We start from the raw sequence: 19,279 nt of genomic DNA, 5'->3' as shown, positions 1-19,279 counted from the left end.
CTATCATTTCAGCATTTCAATCTGGTTAGGATCAATTGCTGAGGAGCTAGTGTGATCCTCTGAGGGTTAGAAAACACAATGACTTTTTGAATTGCTGGACTTCTTTCACAGATGCTTTCTCATCTGAGAGGGCTAGTGTTTATTTATCTTTTTGAAATTTCTGTCATTTGGATATGACTTCTGGTTTCTATATTCCTATTCTTCCCTTGAGTGTTTGACTGTTGTGTATGTTGGAACAGTTCATTTGTTTAGTTTCTGTGTTCTTTCAGAAGGCCAAGGATCTTTATGAATTTCTTTCTTTCTTTTCCTTTTCTTTTCTTTTTTTTTTGAGATGAAGTTTTGTTCTTGTCACCCGGGGTGGAGTGCAGTGGTGTGATCTCAGCTCACTGCAACATCTGCCTGCTGTGTTCAAGTGATTCTCCTGCCTCAGCTTCCCAAGTCGCTGGGATTCAGGTGCCTGCCACTACACCAGGCTATTTTTTTTTTTTTTAGAAAAGATGAAGTTTCACCATATTGGCCAGGCTGGTCTCGAACTCCTGACCTCAGGTGATCCACCTGCCTTGGTCTCCCAACATGCTGGGATTATAGGTGTGAGCCACCGCACCTGGCCTCTATGGATTTCTTAGTTGTGGCTAGTTTCCTGCATTGGTTTTCATAGGCTAACTGTGTTTAGGGAATTAATTTTGTTTGGTGGTGTAATTCTGGCTTCAATCCCATAGATGGTGCTTTGGAGTAAGGGCTGGTGGATAGGCTCTTACTCGGCTGCATAACTCTTGTATATCAGTGTGTTTGGATCAGGCCTCTGAGGAGGGGGAAGCAGTTGGCAGGGAGGCAAGAAATGCCTTTCTCACAAAGTTTGTTCCCAAGCCTTCAGAGAATCCCCTTCAATCACTGGTGCTATACTCCCTCTTTCTTAGGGCCAAAGAAGTCCCTGGACAGCTGCACAGCCCCCATCTTTAAGGCCAGGGGTGTCCAATCTTATGGCTTCTCAGGACCACATAGGAAGAAGAAGAATTGTCTTGGGCCACACATAAAACACACTAACACTAACGATAGCTGATGAGCTAAAAAAAAATTGCAAAAAAAATCTCATAATGTTTCAAGAAAATTTACAAATGTGTGTTGGGCCACGTTCAAAGTCTTCCTGGTCTGCATGCAGCCCATGGGCCCAGGACAAGCTTGCTTTAGGGGCAGCCTGAGCCAAAGGTTAGTCCTCCAAATCTCCAGGGACCTGCTGATTCCCTGTGCTTGGAAGAGTCTGAATGGGATATGGGGTATGTCTGCAGGTGTCTGTGCATGCTGTGGGTCAAGGGTGAAGGTCCCCTGGGCAGGGTGGGTGGTGCCATGGGTGTGCAGCTGGTGTGGTACCCACAGCCTGGAGTTTTTTGCTCAGCAGTTGGCTTTGAGGACCATACAACTCATGCTCCCCTGACCAGGTTTTCTGTGATGTGTGCTTTTAGGTAAGGCCTGACCAGCTAGTTTTGTCCCAAGCCTTTTAAACCCAAATCTTTCACCTGATATGTGTTCCAGGCCATAGGTTTCCCTTGGATGGAGTCTGTGGCCATCCAACAGGCTATGCTTTTCCCAGACCAGTCTTGCAGAAGGAGGCACACCCAGCTCCCATGCCAGCACATGAATCTGTGCCTCACTCTTCTCAGTGTTCTGAGAGTGGGGGTGCCACCCCGACTTGAGCTCAGGCCACAGATACCAGCTGCATACTGCTTAACTGTGCACTCAAACCCTGGGAAGTTGGGATGGGTCTCATAGCTATATTCTCTGGTACCTCAGGGTCAAGCATTGGCTGTACTGGAGTGGGAAAACTGCTTTCAGGCTGCCAGAAAAACACTCAGGTGGGGCAGTGGAGGCTTTGCTATGTGTACACCCTTGAGGGAGCAACCAGGCAGGAGCCGGGGAAGGGACCGGCAAACAAGGGAGTGTGCAAATCAGATGCACTCCAGGCCCTTGGGAAAGGCAGCCCTGCTCTCTCCTGGTCAGGCTGTCAGCAGGGGCTAAAGTGACTCAGAAAGATGGAGATCCTTGGTGGATGGGTGCCTAGTTTCATATTTTCCTGCAGCTGCCTCATGCATGAAACCTTTGGGCTCCATGCATGTTCAAGCTCTGCCTCTCCCTACTCTCCTGGCAGTTCCCCCTGCCAATTCAAATGTCTGTGTGATCTCTTGTACCTAGGATCTCAGAGGTCCCTGGCAGGATTGTGTGACCCCTAGTTCCTTCACTCTGTCCTGCCTTAGGTCCAATTCTGGACGAACAGCTGGTCCTGGTGATTGGTGACTCCATCTGGCTTCCTAGCTTCCTTCCTCTTCAAACTCAGTGTCTGCATTGCCTCTCTGTTGACTTTGAGTGCTTTTTCCCCCAAAATCTGGTCAAGTGTGATGGTTTACTCAATATTTTGTTTTCTCTCTGTGGAAGAGGTGTTTCTGGCTGCATCTGGTTGGTCATCTTTTTCCCCAGTTAAAAATGTAATTGATATTTTGATATGGTTTGGCTCTTGTGTCCCAACCCTAATCTCATCTCAAATTATAATCCACATGTGTGGAGGAAGAGACCTGTAATCCCCACATGTCAAGGGAGGGATGTGATTGGATCATGGGGACAGTTTCCCCCATGCTGTTCTCATGATAGTGAGTAAGTTCTCACGAGATCTGATGGTTTTATAAGGGGCTCTTCCCCCTTCACTTTCTCCTCTCTCTCCTGCCACCATGTAAGATGTGCCTACTTCCCCTTCTGCTGTGATTGTAAGTTTCCTGAGGCCTCCCCAGCTATGCAGAACTGTGAGTCAATTAAACCTCTTTTTAAAGACATTTTACCCAGTCTTGGGTAGTATCTTTATAGCAGTGTGAAAATAGACTAATATGTATTTTAATAGTGATCATATTTAACCTGTAGACTCCTTCAGGTAGTATTTTAACAATATTAATTATTTAAATTCATGAGCATGGGATATATTTCCATTTGTTTTTGTCCTCTACCATTTCTTTCATCAGTGTTTCATAGTTTTCTTGCAGGGGAGCTCTATTACTTCCTTGGTTAAATTTGTTCCTGAGTAGTATTTTATTATTTTTTAGCAATCATAAGTGGTATTGATTTCTAGTTTTATTCCATTGTGTTTGAGAAGATACTTGATATGATTTTAAGTTTTTAAAATTTGCTAAGACTTGTTTTCTGGCCTAATATATGGTCTATCCTGGGGAATGTTCTATGTGCCGATGAGAAGAATGTGTATTCTGTAGCCAGTTGATGAAATGTTCTAAGAGTTTGTTTGAGGAGTCTAGGTTTTTTATATATAGGATCAGGTCATGTACAAAGAGAAATTTCAATTTTTCTTTCCCAATTTAGATGCCCTTCATTTTTTTTCACCCAGTTGCTCTGGCTAGGACTTCTAATACTGTGTTGAATATGAGTGCTGAATGTGGGTATCCTTGTCTTATGCCAGTTCTTAGAGGAAAGACTTTCAGCTTTTCCTCTTTCAGTGTAATGTTAGCTGTGGTTTTGCCATATATGGCCTTTATTGTGTTGAAATATGTTCCTTCTATGCCTAATTTGTTGGAGTTTTCATCATAAAAATTCATTAATTAGAGTCTTATTTTCAAGTCTCCTTCTCAGAGTGATTTATTAGCTTAGGTCTGGATAATTTAATATGGTGTCCCTAAAACTTTTTTAGAAATTATGGGGAATGACAAAGGGTGTGAGGGGGCAAGAGACTTTGTACTAAGAAGTAACTTAGAGTGTGGTGGCACACGCCGGTAATCCCAACACTTTGGGAGGCCGAGGTGGGTGGATCACAAGGTCAGGAGTTCGAGACCAGCCTGGCCAACATGGTAAAATCCTGTCTCTATTAAAAATACAAAAAATTAGCTGGGCATGGTGTCAGTTGTCTGTAATCCCAGATACTTGGGAAGCTGAGGCAGGAGAATCGCTTGAACCCAGGAGGCGGAGGTTGCAGTGAGCTGAGACCATGCCACTGCCCTCCAGCCTGGGCAACAACAGCGAGACTCCACCTCAAAACAACAACAACAACAACAACAACAACAAAAAGAGAAGTGACTTGGAGCAATTTTAAAGAGGAAATACATTAAACAATCAGGGAAATGAAAGCCTACTGTCACGTAAAAATGTTGTGTGGCAAAGATGATGTGTGTAAAACATATATTTTTGTGATTCCTGGTGGTTTTAAATTTGTTTTTGATTTTCTAAGTAATTCAAGGATTCATGTTTTAAGAATCTACTGCAGTATAGATAACATTTTATTGCAACTGAATGTATTTCAAAAATGATTAGTTTTATGTTAGACTATTCTGTCTTCTTTCTTCATTATCAAACCATATTATTTTACTTTTGCAGCCTGATCTTACAGAAGCAGTGGAAACTGCATCTTCAGAAGGTCTACATGTGGATGCAGAGGTTGAAGTTCTTCAACAGGCATTATTATATATGAAAACAATGCAAGAGAAACATGAAACACTACAGAAGGATCAGGAGAAGCTGGAAGAAGAACTAGGAAACCTCAAAAGTCACATGGAAATGAATATGTTAGAATGTGGTCAATTGGAACACTATAAACAGGAGGTTGAAGAAAGAGCAAGGCAGGAGATAGCAGAACAATTAGAAAACGTTGGTCTACTTTTACAGGTTAGTTTATTATCAATAAGGTGCCTTCATTCATTTCAGTGCAAATTATATTTGGGATACATACATTGTATGTGTTTTCTCTACTTCTCTTATAGCAATTTGTTTGGTAGATTTCTAGAAGGAAGGTGGTATCTGTTTCTGTCTTTAAATATTTCACTTGCCATCATTATTGTAACTAAATTGATCTTCCATAATAATGATTCTCATTAGTGAATCATTTGATTGCTAAGACAAGTGGCATAAAACAAGACTAAAAGAGAAAGAAAAATGTGGTTTATAAATTATACTATACTCTTGAAGTATTCTTAAGTTATATTGCTCAATTTTTCAGAATTTAAATTGATTTTATTATTCTTTGGAGGGTTACATTTCATGAGTACTACCATAAGCATGATTTCATTTTTTTACAATTCAGATTAAATTATTAATTTAATTGATACTCATAATAAATATATTAAACTTCAGTTGCTTTTTTCACATACTTAGAAATGCTCTCTAGATCACCGACCCAAAACAAAAAGAAACAAATACACAATAATTATTCAGTTTATAATTATTTGTTTAATGTACCCTTTCAATTTGTTTTAGACACAGAAAATAGCTCATAACAAGTTACAGTTGTTAAAAGAGGAAAGCAATGCTACTATGAAAAGTCAGATGGAACTTAGAATTAAAGATCTGGAATTCAAACTCTACAAAGCAAAAACTTCACAAGCAGACTGTAATACAACAGAATTGGAAAAATATAAGGAGCTGTATCTAGAAGAATTAAAACTTAGAGAATCTTTGTCAGATGAACTAAACAAGTAAGTCAAAACACAGAATCATAGAAAATAAATGAAGCTCATTAATTTGCCTCAAAAGCATAATTTTTAGTGAGACAGGTTTATGAGATTGGGGGAAGCGAAAGCTAACTAGATTAAACAATTTTGGAAAATGATGTTAGTAAATGAGCTTGCCTTTAAAATGTTAATCCATGGGTGGCTCACCTGAGGTCAGGAGTTCAAGACCAGTCCATCCAACATTGTGAAACCCCGTCTCTACTAAAAATACAAAAATTAGCCGGGCATGGTGGCACGCTCCTGTAATCTCTGCTGCTTGGGAGGCTGAGGCAGGAGAATTGCTTGAACCCAGGAGGCGGAGGTCTCAGTGAGCCGAGATCATGCCACTACACTCCAGCCTGGGTGACAGAGTGAGACTCCATCTCAAAAAATAATAATAATAAAAATAAAAATAAAAATAAAAAATCCAGGACAATTCATGTCACTCCCCTGTTTTTGATGTGTTTTTTTGTTTGTTTTGTGTGTTGTTTTTTTGAGATGGATTCTCACTCTGTTGCCTAGGCTGGAGTATAGTGTCACAATCTCGGCTCACTGCAACCTCTGCCTCCCAGGTTCAAGCAATTCTCCTGCCTCAGCCTCCTGAGTATGAACTTTCATATTCTCACCACTCCTGGCTAATTTTGATATTTTCAGTGGAGCTGGAGTTTTGCCATCTTGGCCAGGCTGGTCTTGAGCTCCTGACCTCAAGTGATCTGCCCACCTTAGCCTCCCACAGTGCTGGGATCACAGGCCTGAGCCATCGTGCCTGGCCTGTTTTTTGGTTTTATGTGGCTCTTTATCCCCTTAATATTCTTATTTAGTTAACCTGATCTGTTAGTTTTTCAGCCAAGTATCTTTGAAGCTTCATAATTTAGACAGTGATATTGTTACACAATGGTTTGTCAGCATTCCCCTATATAGAAATATTAACGAATTTAATTATTTTTTATAAGATTACAACTTAAACTGAAAAAGGGTCAGGTACTCCTACTCCTCTGCACATTCTGGCACTCAGTCAATTAACTGTCATTGATTGTGATCTTTGGTATTATCATTAGAGGCCACCTTGGAACAAAGTATTTTGTATAGTTTTTCCACGCCACATAAAGGCATACTTGTGAAATAGAGAATAATTAACACAGGGTTGAAAGGAAATATAATTCACAAAGTGGTGAAAAATAACACCTTGGTCAGCCTGAGGTGGTGGGTGGAAGTCCAAAAGGGCAGGCCCCACTTCTGATGCCTGGGTCACAATTTTAGGAGTAAATCGCCTTTGGAGATGACTGAATTCTCTTTGATCTCGCTATCTCCTTCTCCCTAGGGAATTGTTGCTCTGAATGACTCCCCAGTGCCAAATGCTTCTCAAATAATGGGTGAAATTTACAAGGGTGGTAAAAAGAAATGCTTGAAAGTGTCTTTGAGAGATAGTTTTTTTCTGTAACTGGCTTACTAAATACAAGTATTTCTAGCTTTATTTTACTTTTAGTTATTTCTCCGGAGTAAAATATTTTTGGATTTATATTTTTGGATATATTTTGGTACTCCTATATATTTAAGGAGTACCACATGATGTTTTAATATATTTATACATAGTCAAATGGTGATTCTAGTCCAGCAAATTAACATGTTTATCATTTCATGTAGTTACCCTTTAAACAAAAGTATTTATTTGCTTTTTTACTTTTTTTTTTGTCTTGAGGTGGAGTTTTGCTCTTGTCCCAGGCTGGAATGCAGTAGCACGATCTCGCCTCCTGGGTTCAAGTGATTCTCCTGCCTCAGCCTCCCAAGTAGCTGGGATTACAGGCGCCCGCCACCATGCCTGGCTAATGTTTTGTATTTTTAGTAGAGACAGGGTTTCACTGTGTTGGCTAGGCTGGTTTTGAACTCCTGACCTCAAGTGATCCACCCCTTTTGGCCTCCCAAAGTGTTGGGATTACAGGCGTGAGCCACCATGCCCAGCCTAAACGCAAGTATTTCTAATGGCATCCTTCAGAATCTTATAAATAGAGCCATTTCAGAAGGCAACAAATGTCACCTGTTAATCTGTACATCATTGATAGCTTTTGCTCTTCCCTCCCTACTTTGTTTGAATTACTTGTTAAAAATCCTCTAGGAGTACATGTACTTCTTTAGAACAATTTTAAAATTAAAACTGTGTACAAGACACATGCTCTCATACATTTTCAGAGTTAAAACATGGTTTATGGTATCTTTCATTGACTCATGGTGACTTTTTAAACAATGCAAGTCATTTAGACATAATTTGTAAAAAAACCCCAAAATACTCAGTGTCTGTGTTTTGCAATCTTCATAGACGTAAAGAAATTCTAGCAGATGTCAGTACCAAACTTCTTCAAGAAAAAGAGTGGAGCGGATCTTTATTTAGTTCTCATACTACAAGGCCAGTCCTAGAGTCAGCATGCAATGGAAATCTTAATGAAAATTTAGGTCTCAACAGGATACATATTCCAAGAGAAGCCTTAAGAATTCCTACCTTAAGCTCATTGTCTTCAAATATCAGAATGGAGAGTGACTTGTCAAAGGTTAGGTATAGCATCATTTTTTCTTTCCTTCTCAGACTTCTGATATAATTCTTGTATTTTTTTGGCAAAATATTGAGTTGTCTAATTGACTTATGTATTTTAAATAAAGGTCATAATTATCTGTGTTTTTAAGGAAAGGAAACAAACTTTACAGCTTTTTTTTTAAGTCCTTGGAGCTCTCATTGTCAAGAGATATTCATTTGTTAACTTTATTTAATAAATGTAACTAAACCGGCACATTTTAAATTTCCGTAAAAATTGCATTTAAGTTAGATTTTGGAAATTGAATGGTATTGCCTAACAACTAAAGCTATACTTTGAGATGCTTTGGCTTGCTTTCTAATTGATTTTAGTTTGGCTTGGGTTCATAATGTTTTTAAAGTTTTCCTGTAGCATCTCAAGTTTCCCCCTTCTAATCAGATATAAATGATTGGTATTCAAACACCTAACCACATATGGATGATTATTATGTAAAGGAATCCAAGATAAATACTTTTTATGAATTCTATGAACTTGTAACACTAAAAAAGATTTCTTCTGTTTTTCAGTTTAAAGTTTTGTGATTTTCTTACATGAATACATCCTTAATTGTTATTGTACTTTTAGCATTTTAATATCAATTGTTGTAAAATGTGCCCGTTGCTGTGCAATTGTACAGCAGTTTTTAAATACTTAAAGCAATATTTGAATTCGTAAAGTGACGTTCACTTATGTCTATCTTACCATCACTTGAATGATTTATAGCTAAGATGGCAATGATATCAAGAGTAGTTAAATAGCAAATGTGACCAAACAGAATCCATTCTGTTTTTCCTACTCAGAATTGCATGTAAAACTGCACAGGGTTCCCATCTCCCTGGGACATGACCCTTTCAATGTTTCAAGGTTCAATTGAACAAGAACCTTGCAATCCAACTGTTAGGGTAGGCAGTTAGTCAGTTATGAGCAGGCAAGAGGAAAGGTTGCTATGTGGGAAGGAACGCCCCAAACGACCCTTAAGGTGCTCAGTAATCACTCATTCTATGGTTAACTGTCAGAATGTGTTAACTACAGATAAAGAAGGGGAAAGGCAAAAGGGGAATTCTTAAGAGCTGCGTGGAAACAGTGAGTACAAATGTGATGGCTATATAATCTTCCTGGGTGGCAGTAATGAGCAATGCCACCACTGGGTAGAATTTGTCTTAATCACTGGGTTCTGCACATGTGCATTAACCAAGAGTAAGGGAGGGTCCCCCAAGCCTGGGTGTGAACTGGACAAGAACACAGGCAGGAACCCAAAGAAGAAAGTGAGGAAAAAGATCAAATGCAGAATGTATTGGAGCTGCTCCCAGCCAAGTTGGCCCATTCTTCTCTTAAAGCGTACAGTCACTTCTGCAATACATTTTTTGCTAGATTTACTAACTGATCTTTTGGCTGAATTCTTTTTTGCAAGAAGACAAGAACGGAGGACACTTTCTGGAACTCCAGGCTTGGCAACATCTCTCGGTGTTATGACTCACATCCTGTTGTGAGGTAAGGGCTATGCTCCCTGCTGTCTCCTTTCACATGTCTGCTCCTATCCAGCATAGTCTATGAGAATGCTGAGCATGCAGATCAAGCTCCCTGGCATCGCTGCTTTGTGTGCTCAGCTGGAGCACGTTCACCTAATGCCCAACAGCCCCTCCAGGCTTTCTTCTTGACAGAGACCCTAAGGCTTCTGATTACTTCCACATTCTCACAACCAACTTTTGGGGACTCACCACCCTGTCTTTCTTCACAGTTGGTCCTGCTGCCTATGCCATCGCAGCATCTCTCTTGCTAGCCAATGCCACCCACTTTGTCCTCTCTCTTCCCAGATAGGCTCCAATAGAGTGACTTTTTGAATGCTCTGTCACTGTCTCCTCTGCACTAATTCCACCTCCAAGGAATTTAGGTAAATTCCGGGTGCTATGGTCTCGGTCTAGGGGTCTCCTGGATGTGGCTAGTACCCAATATTCTTTCCATGTCCTTACCACTGAATTCTCCGGGATTTACCAATCAACTTCCCTCTTGTCTCTGGCCCTTCCCACTGTCCTTGACATGCTTTGCCTATATGCAGAGGGTTATCACAAAAAGCTACGAAATTATAATTGGGCACAGTCATCTATAATTAGAGGTGAGACCTATGGACCTGGGGGGTCAACAGACCAAATGAGAGAAAGAGGTCACCGCTCGGTTGGGAGCATGCAGTAAGGGTGCATGAAGTGTGAATCTCCTCACAGGCTAGGGTTGCGTGGCCTAGTGTGGAAAAGAGATGGAGAGGATGCTCTTCCCCTTTCATAATGGATGAGAATGGACAGAGAGCGAGGATGCTCACTCTCCCCTGGCCTTTACTTCTCTCTGTTTTTCAGATGGACATTCAACACTCCACGCTGTAGGACTCACCCCTTGGATGCATTCTCAAAAGTTAGGACAAGATTGATCCCCAGACGTTAAAGAAAAAGATAGTAGTTTTCTTTTGTAACTCTGCATGGCCTCAATACAAAGTTATGTGACTATAGGAAGGCTGGCCAGAAAATGGTAGCCTTAATTTTAATGCCATCTTGCAGTTGGACCTACTTTGCAGGTGACAGGGTAAATGGTCAGAGGTACCCTATGTCCAGGCCTTTATGGCTTTAAAAGAAGATCAGAATCTCTGCCAAAAATGCAAACTAGACCCTGCTAGTTTGGCTCTTGTGAGCCCCTCAGTGGATAATTCTCCTATAAATGGCTTAGGAAATTTCCCAGCAGAGCATCCTCATCCTCCTTTAATTCATCCTCCCACTGAGGATCCAAAGCCACCAGTCCCTTGTACTCACCAGAGGAACAGGAATGGGCACTGGGACACGAGGCCCTGGAGGCTGGTATCAACTGAGAGGTCCTACATCTGCCTTAAAATGTTCAATGGAAAGTTAGCTATGTTTTGCATGACTCCTGCCACTTTGGCAACAAAAAACTTTCAATAATGTGCAAATGGCTCTTTTGGGGAAAAAAAAATCTTTCCAAGACTCTTGAACAAGTTTGCAGGGCCTGTGCCCTTTGCACATTAAACATCCCACAAGGAGCCAAACCTCCTTTTCTTTTCCAGCCAGTCCAATGGAGGAGTACTTATGCTGGGGAGGACTGGCAGTTTGACTTAAACCAACTTCCTGCCTGTATAAATATCTTCTGGTCTTTGTAGACACCTTTCTAGGTTGGATAGAAGCTTACCCATGTGAATGGAAAAAGCAGTGGGGGTAGTAAAGGCCCTCCTCATGGAGGTCATCCCCCGGTTTGGCATTCCCAGGTAGCTGCAAAGTTGTAACAGTACAGCCTTCACTTCACAGTTTACTCAACTTGTTTCTTTGGCCTTGGGAATCAGTTACTTTCTACATTCCTCATGGCATCCACAACACTCTGGAATGGTTGACAGAATTAACCAAACTCTCAAGCAAACCTTGGAAAAATTATGCCAGGAAACCTCAAAGCCATGACCAGAGCTACTACATATTGCTCTACTAAGGCTGAAAACATACCCACCTCTAATTTACAACTCAGTTCTTTCGAGTTATTATGTGGAAGATCCTTTCTTTGCTTTCCTGTTGGATACTGAAACTTACCAACTCACTAATTATGTTACTTTCCTATCCCAGTCTCAGCAGGGGGCTCAAAAACTAGGCCAAAAGATATTTTCACATCCTGAAAACTCTGACCGAATTTTATACTCTCCAAGTTGATGAGAACTCAAGTTCTCATCAAGACTTGGAAGGATGGAACTCCAAAGTCTCATCTGAGTCTTATTTGGAGAGGTCGTTACACTGTTTTGTTCTCCACTCCTACAGCAGTAATGGTGCCAGGGATCACCAAGTGGATCCACTATTCCAAGGTAAAGCTGTATGACTCATCTCTGGCAGAGAAAGTCGTAAAGGTCCCACTGGACACCTGGACCACTGAGCCCCTCCAGGGTCTCAAACTCCTCTTCAAGCAAAGCCAAAAGAATAAAGATAAGTAAATTAGTAATGCTTTGGATTGTTATACCATGAATCATAATACTCCTTGCAGGTTTACTAATATGTCTTTGCTACTGTGAACCAATACCAACCGCCACCCACCGCCAGGAAAAGGTCTGTTCTGCCCTACCTGGATTTAAATCTCAAAGCCATAATCTGGGTGATGTTCTCTCTAATACTCACTGAGTTAACAGCTTCTTTTTCCATAATCAACAGACATCTTGATTTGGCTCTAATCTGTTCTTGTTGGGACCATGCGGCCAAATGCTCTATGCTCACTAATGCTTCTAGCTAAAATCACCCTCATAGGCCCCAACAGCCCACAACTATATCAAAAAAAATCTACAAGCAGCTCAACAACTACTGAAGTTCACCAAATCTTCCTATCCCTCAACCTATGGGCTACGCATGAATTATTTCTATCCAAGGCAGGAACAGCCTACCCAGCCACGATACAAGAATAGGCAACTTCTCAAGCCCAGTTTAGCTTCACCTATCACTGGGGCTTCTCTATACAAGACCTTCCCAGAGATGCATACACTACCTAACACAAGCAAAGGGGACTTTCAGGCTTTTCTTAAGCCCACTTATACTATTTTAGGCCCCTTGTTTTCCCCCATCACCATCAGTCAGGTACTCCTAGGCATCAGTACTGCCACAGATTCTGGAACTTTGGTGGGTTCTCTCAACCCTGTGCACTGCAACACAACCACCACCATTGTCAATACCTCTCATACTTCTTTTTTTCTAGCAACTGAAATCTCCCAATACCAAGTAAGATTCTCTACCTTACCAAGCCAGTAGGGGTCATGCAAAAATTTCAAATCTTTAACTCCCTTTGGAGGCTCTTCTTGACATTACTAGACACATGCTCTTCTGGGAAAATAAGAACCATCCTCCTATTCAAACTACTCACTCATGTCTGGCTCCCCTAGCAGCTGCAACTTTAGTGACAGGATATCACATCTTGTGTAGCCAACAAGGATATTGGTAATGTTTGGAATTGACCTTGCCTTCTTCCATATCCATTCCTGTCTACCTATGACAGAACTTTGTTTTCTATGTGGGACACAGGCCCACCTCTGCCTGCAAACTGCCACCTCTGGTCTGCAAACTGGACCAGAACATGCATGCTGGCTTACCTCACCCCTAGCATCTCATTGCCCCAGGTGATGCTTCTCTGCCCTTGCTCTTATTTATAACCTCACACTGGGGCCCACCAAGCAATTTAATTAATTCCCTTTCTCGTTGGGCTTGGCATCACCACAGGTGCCATGATAGGAATAGCCAGCATTGGCACTTACTCCTGAACCTACCACAGCCTGTCTCTGGAATTGGCTCAAGAGATAGAAATGACTTCTTGCTATAACAGAGTTACAGTGGCAAGTCAGTTCTCTCACAGCTACAGTTCTCAAACATGGTAGAGGTCTTGACATGCTGGCTGCAGCTCAGGGAGGAACTTGGCTGTGCTTGGAGAAGAGTGCTGATCTGGGTTAAGAGGTCAGGGCAGGCTCAGGAGCACATTTGAGATCTCATAAACTAGGCTTCTCACCTTTGGGAAGGGGCTACTGGGGTGTCACCTGGTTCTGATTCTCATGGCTCCTCCCCTTCCTGGGACCCCTGATCTCTGTCTTCCTTCTTCTCTTTTCTGGGCCTTGCTTCTTGAATCTACTAACTAAGTTTATTTCATCCCATCTAGAAGCCATCAGACTTCAAATGGTCTTGTGACAAGGATGTCAACTTCTTTCCTCCCTCGAGGACAACCAAGTTTCTGTATGTCTCCTCTGGACACTGTGGGTCAAACCTTTTGAGAGACAACAACAACCTCTGAAACCCTCTTGCCATGACAGCAAGCAAGGAGGAGGGACCAGAAGACCCTTGACGCCCCTTTTCAGCAGGAAGTAGCTACAGAAGAATGACCTCCACCCTATTTCCCAAAATATTTCTGGGTCCCAACTCCTTAAGGGATAAACGTAAAAGGAGGCAGTTAGTCAGATATTAGCAGGCAGAAGGGGAGGTACCCATGTTGGAAGGAACAGCCCAGAACACCTCTTAAGATGCCCAGTACTCATTCTATGGTCAAACTGTCAAAATGTGGTTAACTAGATCCTGATAAGGGAGAAAAAAGGCAAAAGCAGAATTCTTGAGAGCCACACAGGTGCAATGAGTACAAATTTGATGGCTATATGACCCTCCTGGGTGGCAGTAATGAGCAACGTCCCCATCGGGTGGGATTTGTATTGATCACTGCGTCCAGTGCATGTACATGAACCACAGTAAGGGATGATCCCCCCAAGCCTTGGTGAGAACTGGGCAAGGAAAGAAGCAAGACCATAGAATATCAAATGCAGAATGTCCTGGGGCTGTTTCCAGCAGGGTCAGCCCACTCCTCTGTTGGAGTGTACTTTTACTTCCCCAATAAAACTTTTGCCTGCTTTACTAATTGGTCTTTTGAGTGAATTCTTTCTTTGAAGAAGACAACCAAGAACACTCTGGATCACGCCAGATAGGTAGCATCAACATGTGACTTCACTCATAGTAGGAGTTCATTTCTGGGGATCTCAAAGTGAATCCAATAATGACAAGGTGTATCAATTATAGAATTGGTAAGGAAAAAAATAGTTCAACTATGCTTGACTTATTTTAAGAACTTTGTCTGAGGTTTGACCATCTTTCAACCACTGGAAAATTACAAAAACTGGGTGCAATGGCACACAACTGTAGTCCCAGCTGCTCCAGATGCTGAGGCAGGAAGATTGCTTGAGCCCAGGAGTTCAAGGTTGTAGTGTGAAATGATAGTGCACTGCAGCCTGGGCAACATAGCGTGACCCTGTCTCTTGAAAAGATTACAAAAATTATAAAATATTTGTTTTAACAAAAATAGATAAGTAAATTGTAACTAGTTTTTTGTGTCTCATTGTTATTAAAAATTCAGTCAATGCACTTTGGCTTATAGTTTTGATGGTGTTTTTATGATCTTAATGCACAGAAAAGTAATAATAGACCCATGTTAAATGAGGCCTAACCTTCTTTCTTTATCTGGGTTCATGTCCCAACACATCACAGAAGAGCAAAACTATAAAGTTTTTAAGAAAGCATTGCAGCCAAATAGCTTAAAAGAGAACAAATTAAATGCTTGTTTTAATACATAAATTACAAAATCCTAGTTGCTGATTTTAAAAATCATATTGTTAGTTTTGTTTTATTTCTCTGCAAAAAGATGATGAGAGTCTAAGTGCTTCAGAATCATAAAATTCTGCCACTGGGTACAAGAAGAAAATGAAAAATACTTCTGTAAACTGTTAAGCACGATTTAAATATAAATGTTCTAATTAGTTTTTACCAGCAAAATCGGGTAGTATATCATTTCACAAGATGACAATGAAAGACGGTATAAATGCACATGTGGTGCCAGGGAAGATTTTTGAGTCAAGGGGTGTTTATTTTTAGTATTTCTAGATAAGTTGAAAAATAGTTTATTTTAAACTTAATGTATAGTTCCAAGGCAGATTTAGTTCCCTTGTTGAGACATGGTTTGCCAAATCATGTTAGACTTAATAAAAGAGATTAAAAATGATTCTCTCAAGATACAAAGACGTGAATCCATAATCACTACAAGATACCTTGAAAGAGTTTTAATATAGTTGCCATCTACAAAATTCTTAAGTTAAAGAAAGAAGATGCCTTGTAGAGTTGCTAGAAAGTATAAGTTGATTTCAAAGAGTGATGAACTTTCTGAATGCCTCTTCCATGTTGGATTTTACTACGATATCATTTTCAAACAGTTAAAAGCCACTTTTTTATTCTGCAGTGAGCTAAAGGATGGCATAACGACAAGCAAGGTCAATGAAGATATCCAGAGGGTAATGTACGAATATCGTATCGATTCAGTGCTGTTAGACTGTTTTTTGCAAATGGCATTTGTCATGGCCACAAGATGCAGAAAGATAGAAGGAAAAGCTGTTTTTCCACCAAAGATGGGCAAATTGATAGTTTCCAAAAATCTGGAGAGGGAAATGAATATATACATAAAGTTCATCAAATCTATCTACAGAAAGCCACTGTGAAGTGTGTGGCTTCTTTGCAAACAAATATGGCTCCATTTTATCAAGACTTGAACAGTTTGTGTTCATGTATAGTAAACAAACACAACCTCATGATAACTTGTTTCTAGGAAACGTGGAAGCAAATATCACAATTCGGGTGCTTGGAAACCCTGGTGAAGTGCCTCCATGAATAGTTCTAGGCAACACATCTGAAATAGCTAAATATTTGCCTTATGACTCCAAGTATATTGGATTTCAGGAAAGAGAAACAAGTCCACATCTGAGATGAGAATGAGTGATACGATGAGAATGGAAATAAAGGGCTTTCATTATGTTTTATTCTGTGGAGAATTCAAAAACTAAATGAAGAGATCCCAGGAACACTTCTTCATGAGGCATTTTTTAAACTTATTTTGGCCTTGAGGCATTTTCATGAGGCATTTTTCAACTTATTTTGGCCTTGAGGCATTTCAACTTATTTTGGCCTTAAAAGACCAAAATCTTGATTATTCTGTGACAGTGCTCACTTACAGAACAATAAGAAATGTGGATTACCTCAATCTAGGATTTGTTCTCTCTGGCATGACAAGGGCCTTTTTGATAGAAGTGCCTTGCATCACATTTCAGATGACAGATACATGTGATATAATCCCACAGAATATTGCAAGCTTAGCAGAAGCTATTAGGAAAAGTAAAGGGAAGAATGATCCAGAATTCTATATTGATTGTTGGGACAATATTCATTTCTGCAATCAGGCATGTGTGCTTTGAAAGGGTTTATGATAGCAAAACCCACAAGGGCAACTGGAACTCTGAGGTGTTCACTCTACACACCTCAGACCCCTACAATATAATAAAGGTGACAGCCAAGATAGAAAGACACTAACTCACACTGTTCGATGACCAATTTTTGGAAGTTGAGACTCATAAAATATGCATTTACTCAGAAGATTATTTTCCTGTTAGCACCTCCGGGTGTAATTTTGACAATAACTTATATTGGGCTGATGAAATAATGGGGAAACATAAACTACTGGCACTGGACTTCAGCAGTACAGGAGCAGCCATGTGCAAGCCCATTCAAGAGGAAAAGACTGGTGATGGTGCATGGCGTCATCAAAGGTCTTAACTCCTGACATCATGTGCTTTCACAGCAAGATGTTTCCAATATTTAGAAATGGGCCTTGTACATCATATACTTCATAAGAGCTTGGAAGACTCTCACCCAGGTATTACCAAATGCCAAACATCTCTGCATGCTTGCCGTGTTCTCCCTACAGCAAAAATCCATTCTAGGTAAAATGCTGGCCTTGGCTGCTAAGGAAGTAATCTGGGGTTGTCAAATGTTTCTCGCTCTCTCTGGGTCTATGGCAGAAAGGAGACACTGAAAGGCATTAAGTTTACTGCCACCTATAGAGGAACTTGTCAAAGAAACACTCTTTGACTCTCCCCCGCTGACTGTTACAGTCATATGTGGCCAACACCAACCTGAGTTTTTATAGCAAGTATTACATAATGATCACAATCACATTCAAGTCCACATTCTAAGTCTTAGCCAGGTTTGACAGAAACTCTGATGGTGTCCCACAGACCTTTAAGTGGCTACAATCAATGAGTTTGGAAAATAACTTGAATTTGGCTTGCTCACTGTTTCAACAGAATGTACTGGTGAATCTTGCTCTGTCATTATATCTCACATGTGTGGCTATCCGTCTCGCTGTGTTAGAAGTCAATGTTCCAGAATGTCGACTTCTACAAATACCTTTGTATAGAGCAAAGGGGAAACTCTTCAAGGCAAATGGAGAGTATGTTGTATCGGGGGGCTCTCTAGTCTTGGATTTCAAACTGTGATGTTTATTGTGCAGAAAGGAGATGGTTCTTTTTTCTATTTTATTTTTAATTTTTGTGATGCATAGTATTGGTGGGGTACATGAGAGGTTTTGATACAGGCATGCAATGTGAAATAAGCACATCATGGAGAATGGGATATCCATCCCCCCAATCATTTATTCTTTGAGTTACAAACAATCCACTTACACTCTTTATGTTATTTTCAAATATATGATCAAGTTATTATTGACACTACTCACCCAGTTGTGCTATCAAATAGTAAGTTTTATTCATTCTATTTTTTGGTAGCCATGAACCATTCCTACCTCCCCCCACCCTCTCACTACCCTTCCCAACTCTGGTAAACACCATTCTACTCTCTATGTCCATGAGTTCAATTATTTTGATTTTTAGATTCCAGAAATAAGTGAGAATGTGTGATGTTGGTCTTTTCTTTGCCTGGTTTATTTCACTTAACATAATGATGTTCAGTTCCATTCATGTTTTTGCAAATGACTGGCTTTCATTTTTTATGGCTAAATAGTACTCCATTGTATATCTGTACCACATTTTCTTTATCCATTCATCTGTTGATGGACACTTAGGTTGCTTCCAAATCTTAGTTATCATAAACAGTGCTGCAGCAAACATAAAAGTGCAGATATCTCTTTGATAAAGTGATTTCCTTTCTTTTGGGTATACACCAAACAGTGAGATTGTTCAATGATATGGTTGATATGGCAGATCAATATTTAGTTTTTTGAGCAACCTTCAAACTGTTCAAGGAGATGGGCCTGTTGTGATTATTTCATTGAGATATCCAACTTATGAGCATTTGAAAAGAATGCAAATTGCTGGAAAATCAGAGTGAAGAATGCAAAGTGATCAGGCTACAGTGTCATATCATTTTTCTTTCTGAGGTGAAAAAGGCAGAGCATTTAATAGTAAATACCTTTCCCGAGTAAAATCTTAGATGTATTGTTTTAGTGCCACAGTCTTGAACGATGGGCCCCTGGAAGCTCTTGACATCTCTTCTTGAGTGGAGGAAGTGTTAAGCCCCAAAGTAGATGGAGTAGTACATTTTCACCTTTTGACAAGAGGGCAGAAACTTGATAATTCTGAGTACTATTCAACAGTCTCTGCTTTAATTGAAAATGCAATACAAGCCAACTATGCTGCTGCTAACTCCTTGCTGGACATGTTCTGCTACTATCACAGGAACTGTGGTCTCACTGGACAATCAATTAACTGGAAAGCCTTGAATCTTGAATGACTGCTGAAAAAACATTATCTTCAAAGCATTTTAGCCACCAGAGGAATACTAACTTTTCAAATACCCCACATCCATCAGTATCTTGAATCATGCTTGATTCTGAATAATTCTCAACAAGCCATGTCAAGGGGGC

The 19,279-nt window shown here is 40.5% G+C and overlaps 1 protein-coding gene across 4 annotated transcripts in view; it reads left to right on the top strand.

Moving 5' to 3' along the window:
* Positions 1-14,438, top strand: part of LOC129015246 (ankyrin repeat domain-containing protein 26-like) — a 99,115-nt gene extending 84,677 nt beyond the window's left edge. For 3 of the 4 annotated variants that reach the window (XM_054452872.1, XM_054452871.1, XM_054452874.1), the window contains 5 exons: positions 4,360-4,647; positions 5,236-5,453; positions 7,783-8,011; positions 9,444-9,523; positions 11,830-14,432. In XM_054452872.1, the coding sequence (XP_054308847.1) occupies positions 4,360-4,647; positions 5,236-5,453; positions 7,783-8,011; positions 9,444-9,523; positions 11,830-11,887 (873 nt within the window). In that variant the 3' untranslated portion in view covers positions 11,888-14,432. Of the gene's footprint in view, positions 1-4,359; positions 4,648-5,235; positions 5,454-7,782; positions 8,012-9,443; positions 9,524-11,829 lie in introns of all 4 variants that reach the window. The other variant, XM_054452873.1, reaches the window with a different exon arrangement.
* The last annotated feature ends 4,841 nt before the right edge of the window (positions 14,439-19,279 follow it).

This window comes from Pongo pygmaeus, chromosome 18 (assembly GCF_028885625.2).
Source record: "Pongo pygmaeus isolate AG05252 chromosome 18, NHGRI_mPonPyg2-v2.0_pri, whole genome shotgun sequence".
NCBI lineage: Eukaryota > Metazoa > Chordata > Mammalia > Primates > Hominidae > Pongo > Pongo pygmaeus.
The sequence above is the reverse complement of the archived record's forward strand: the minus strand, read 5'-3'. Positions and strand labels throughout refer to the sequence as shown.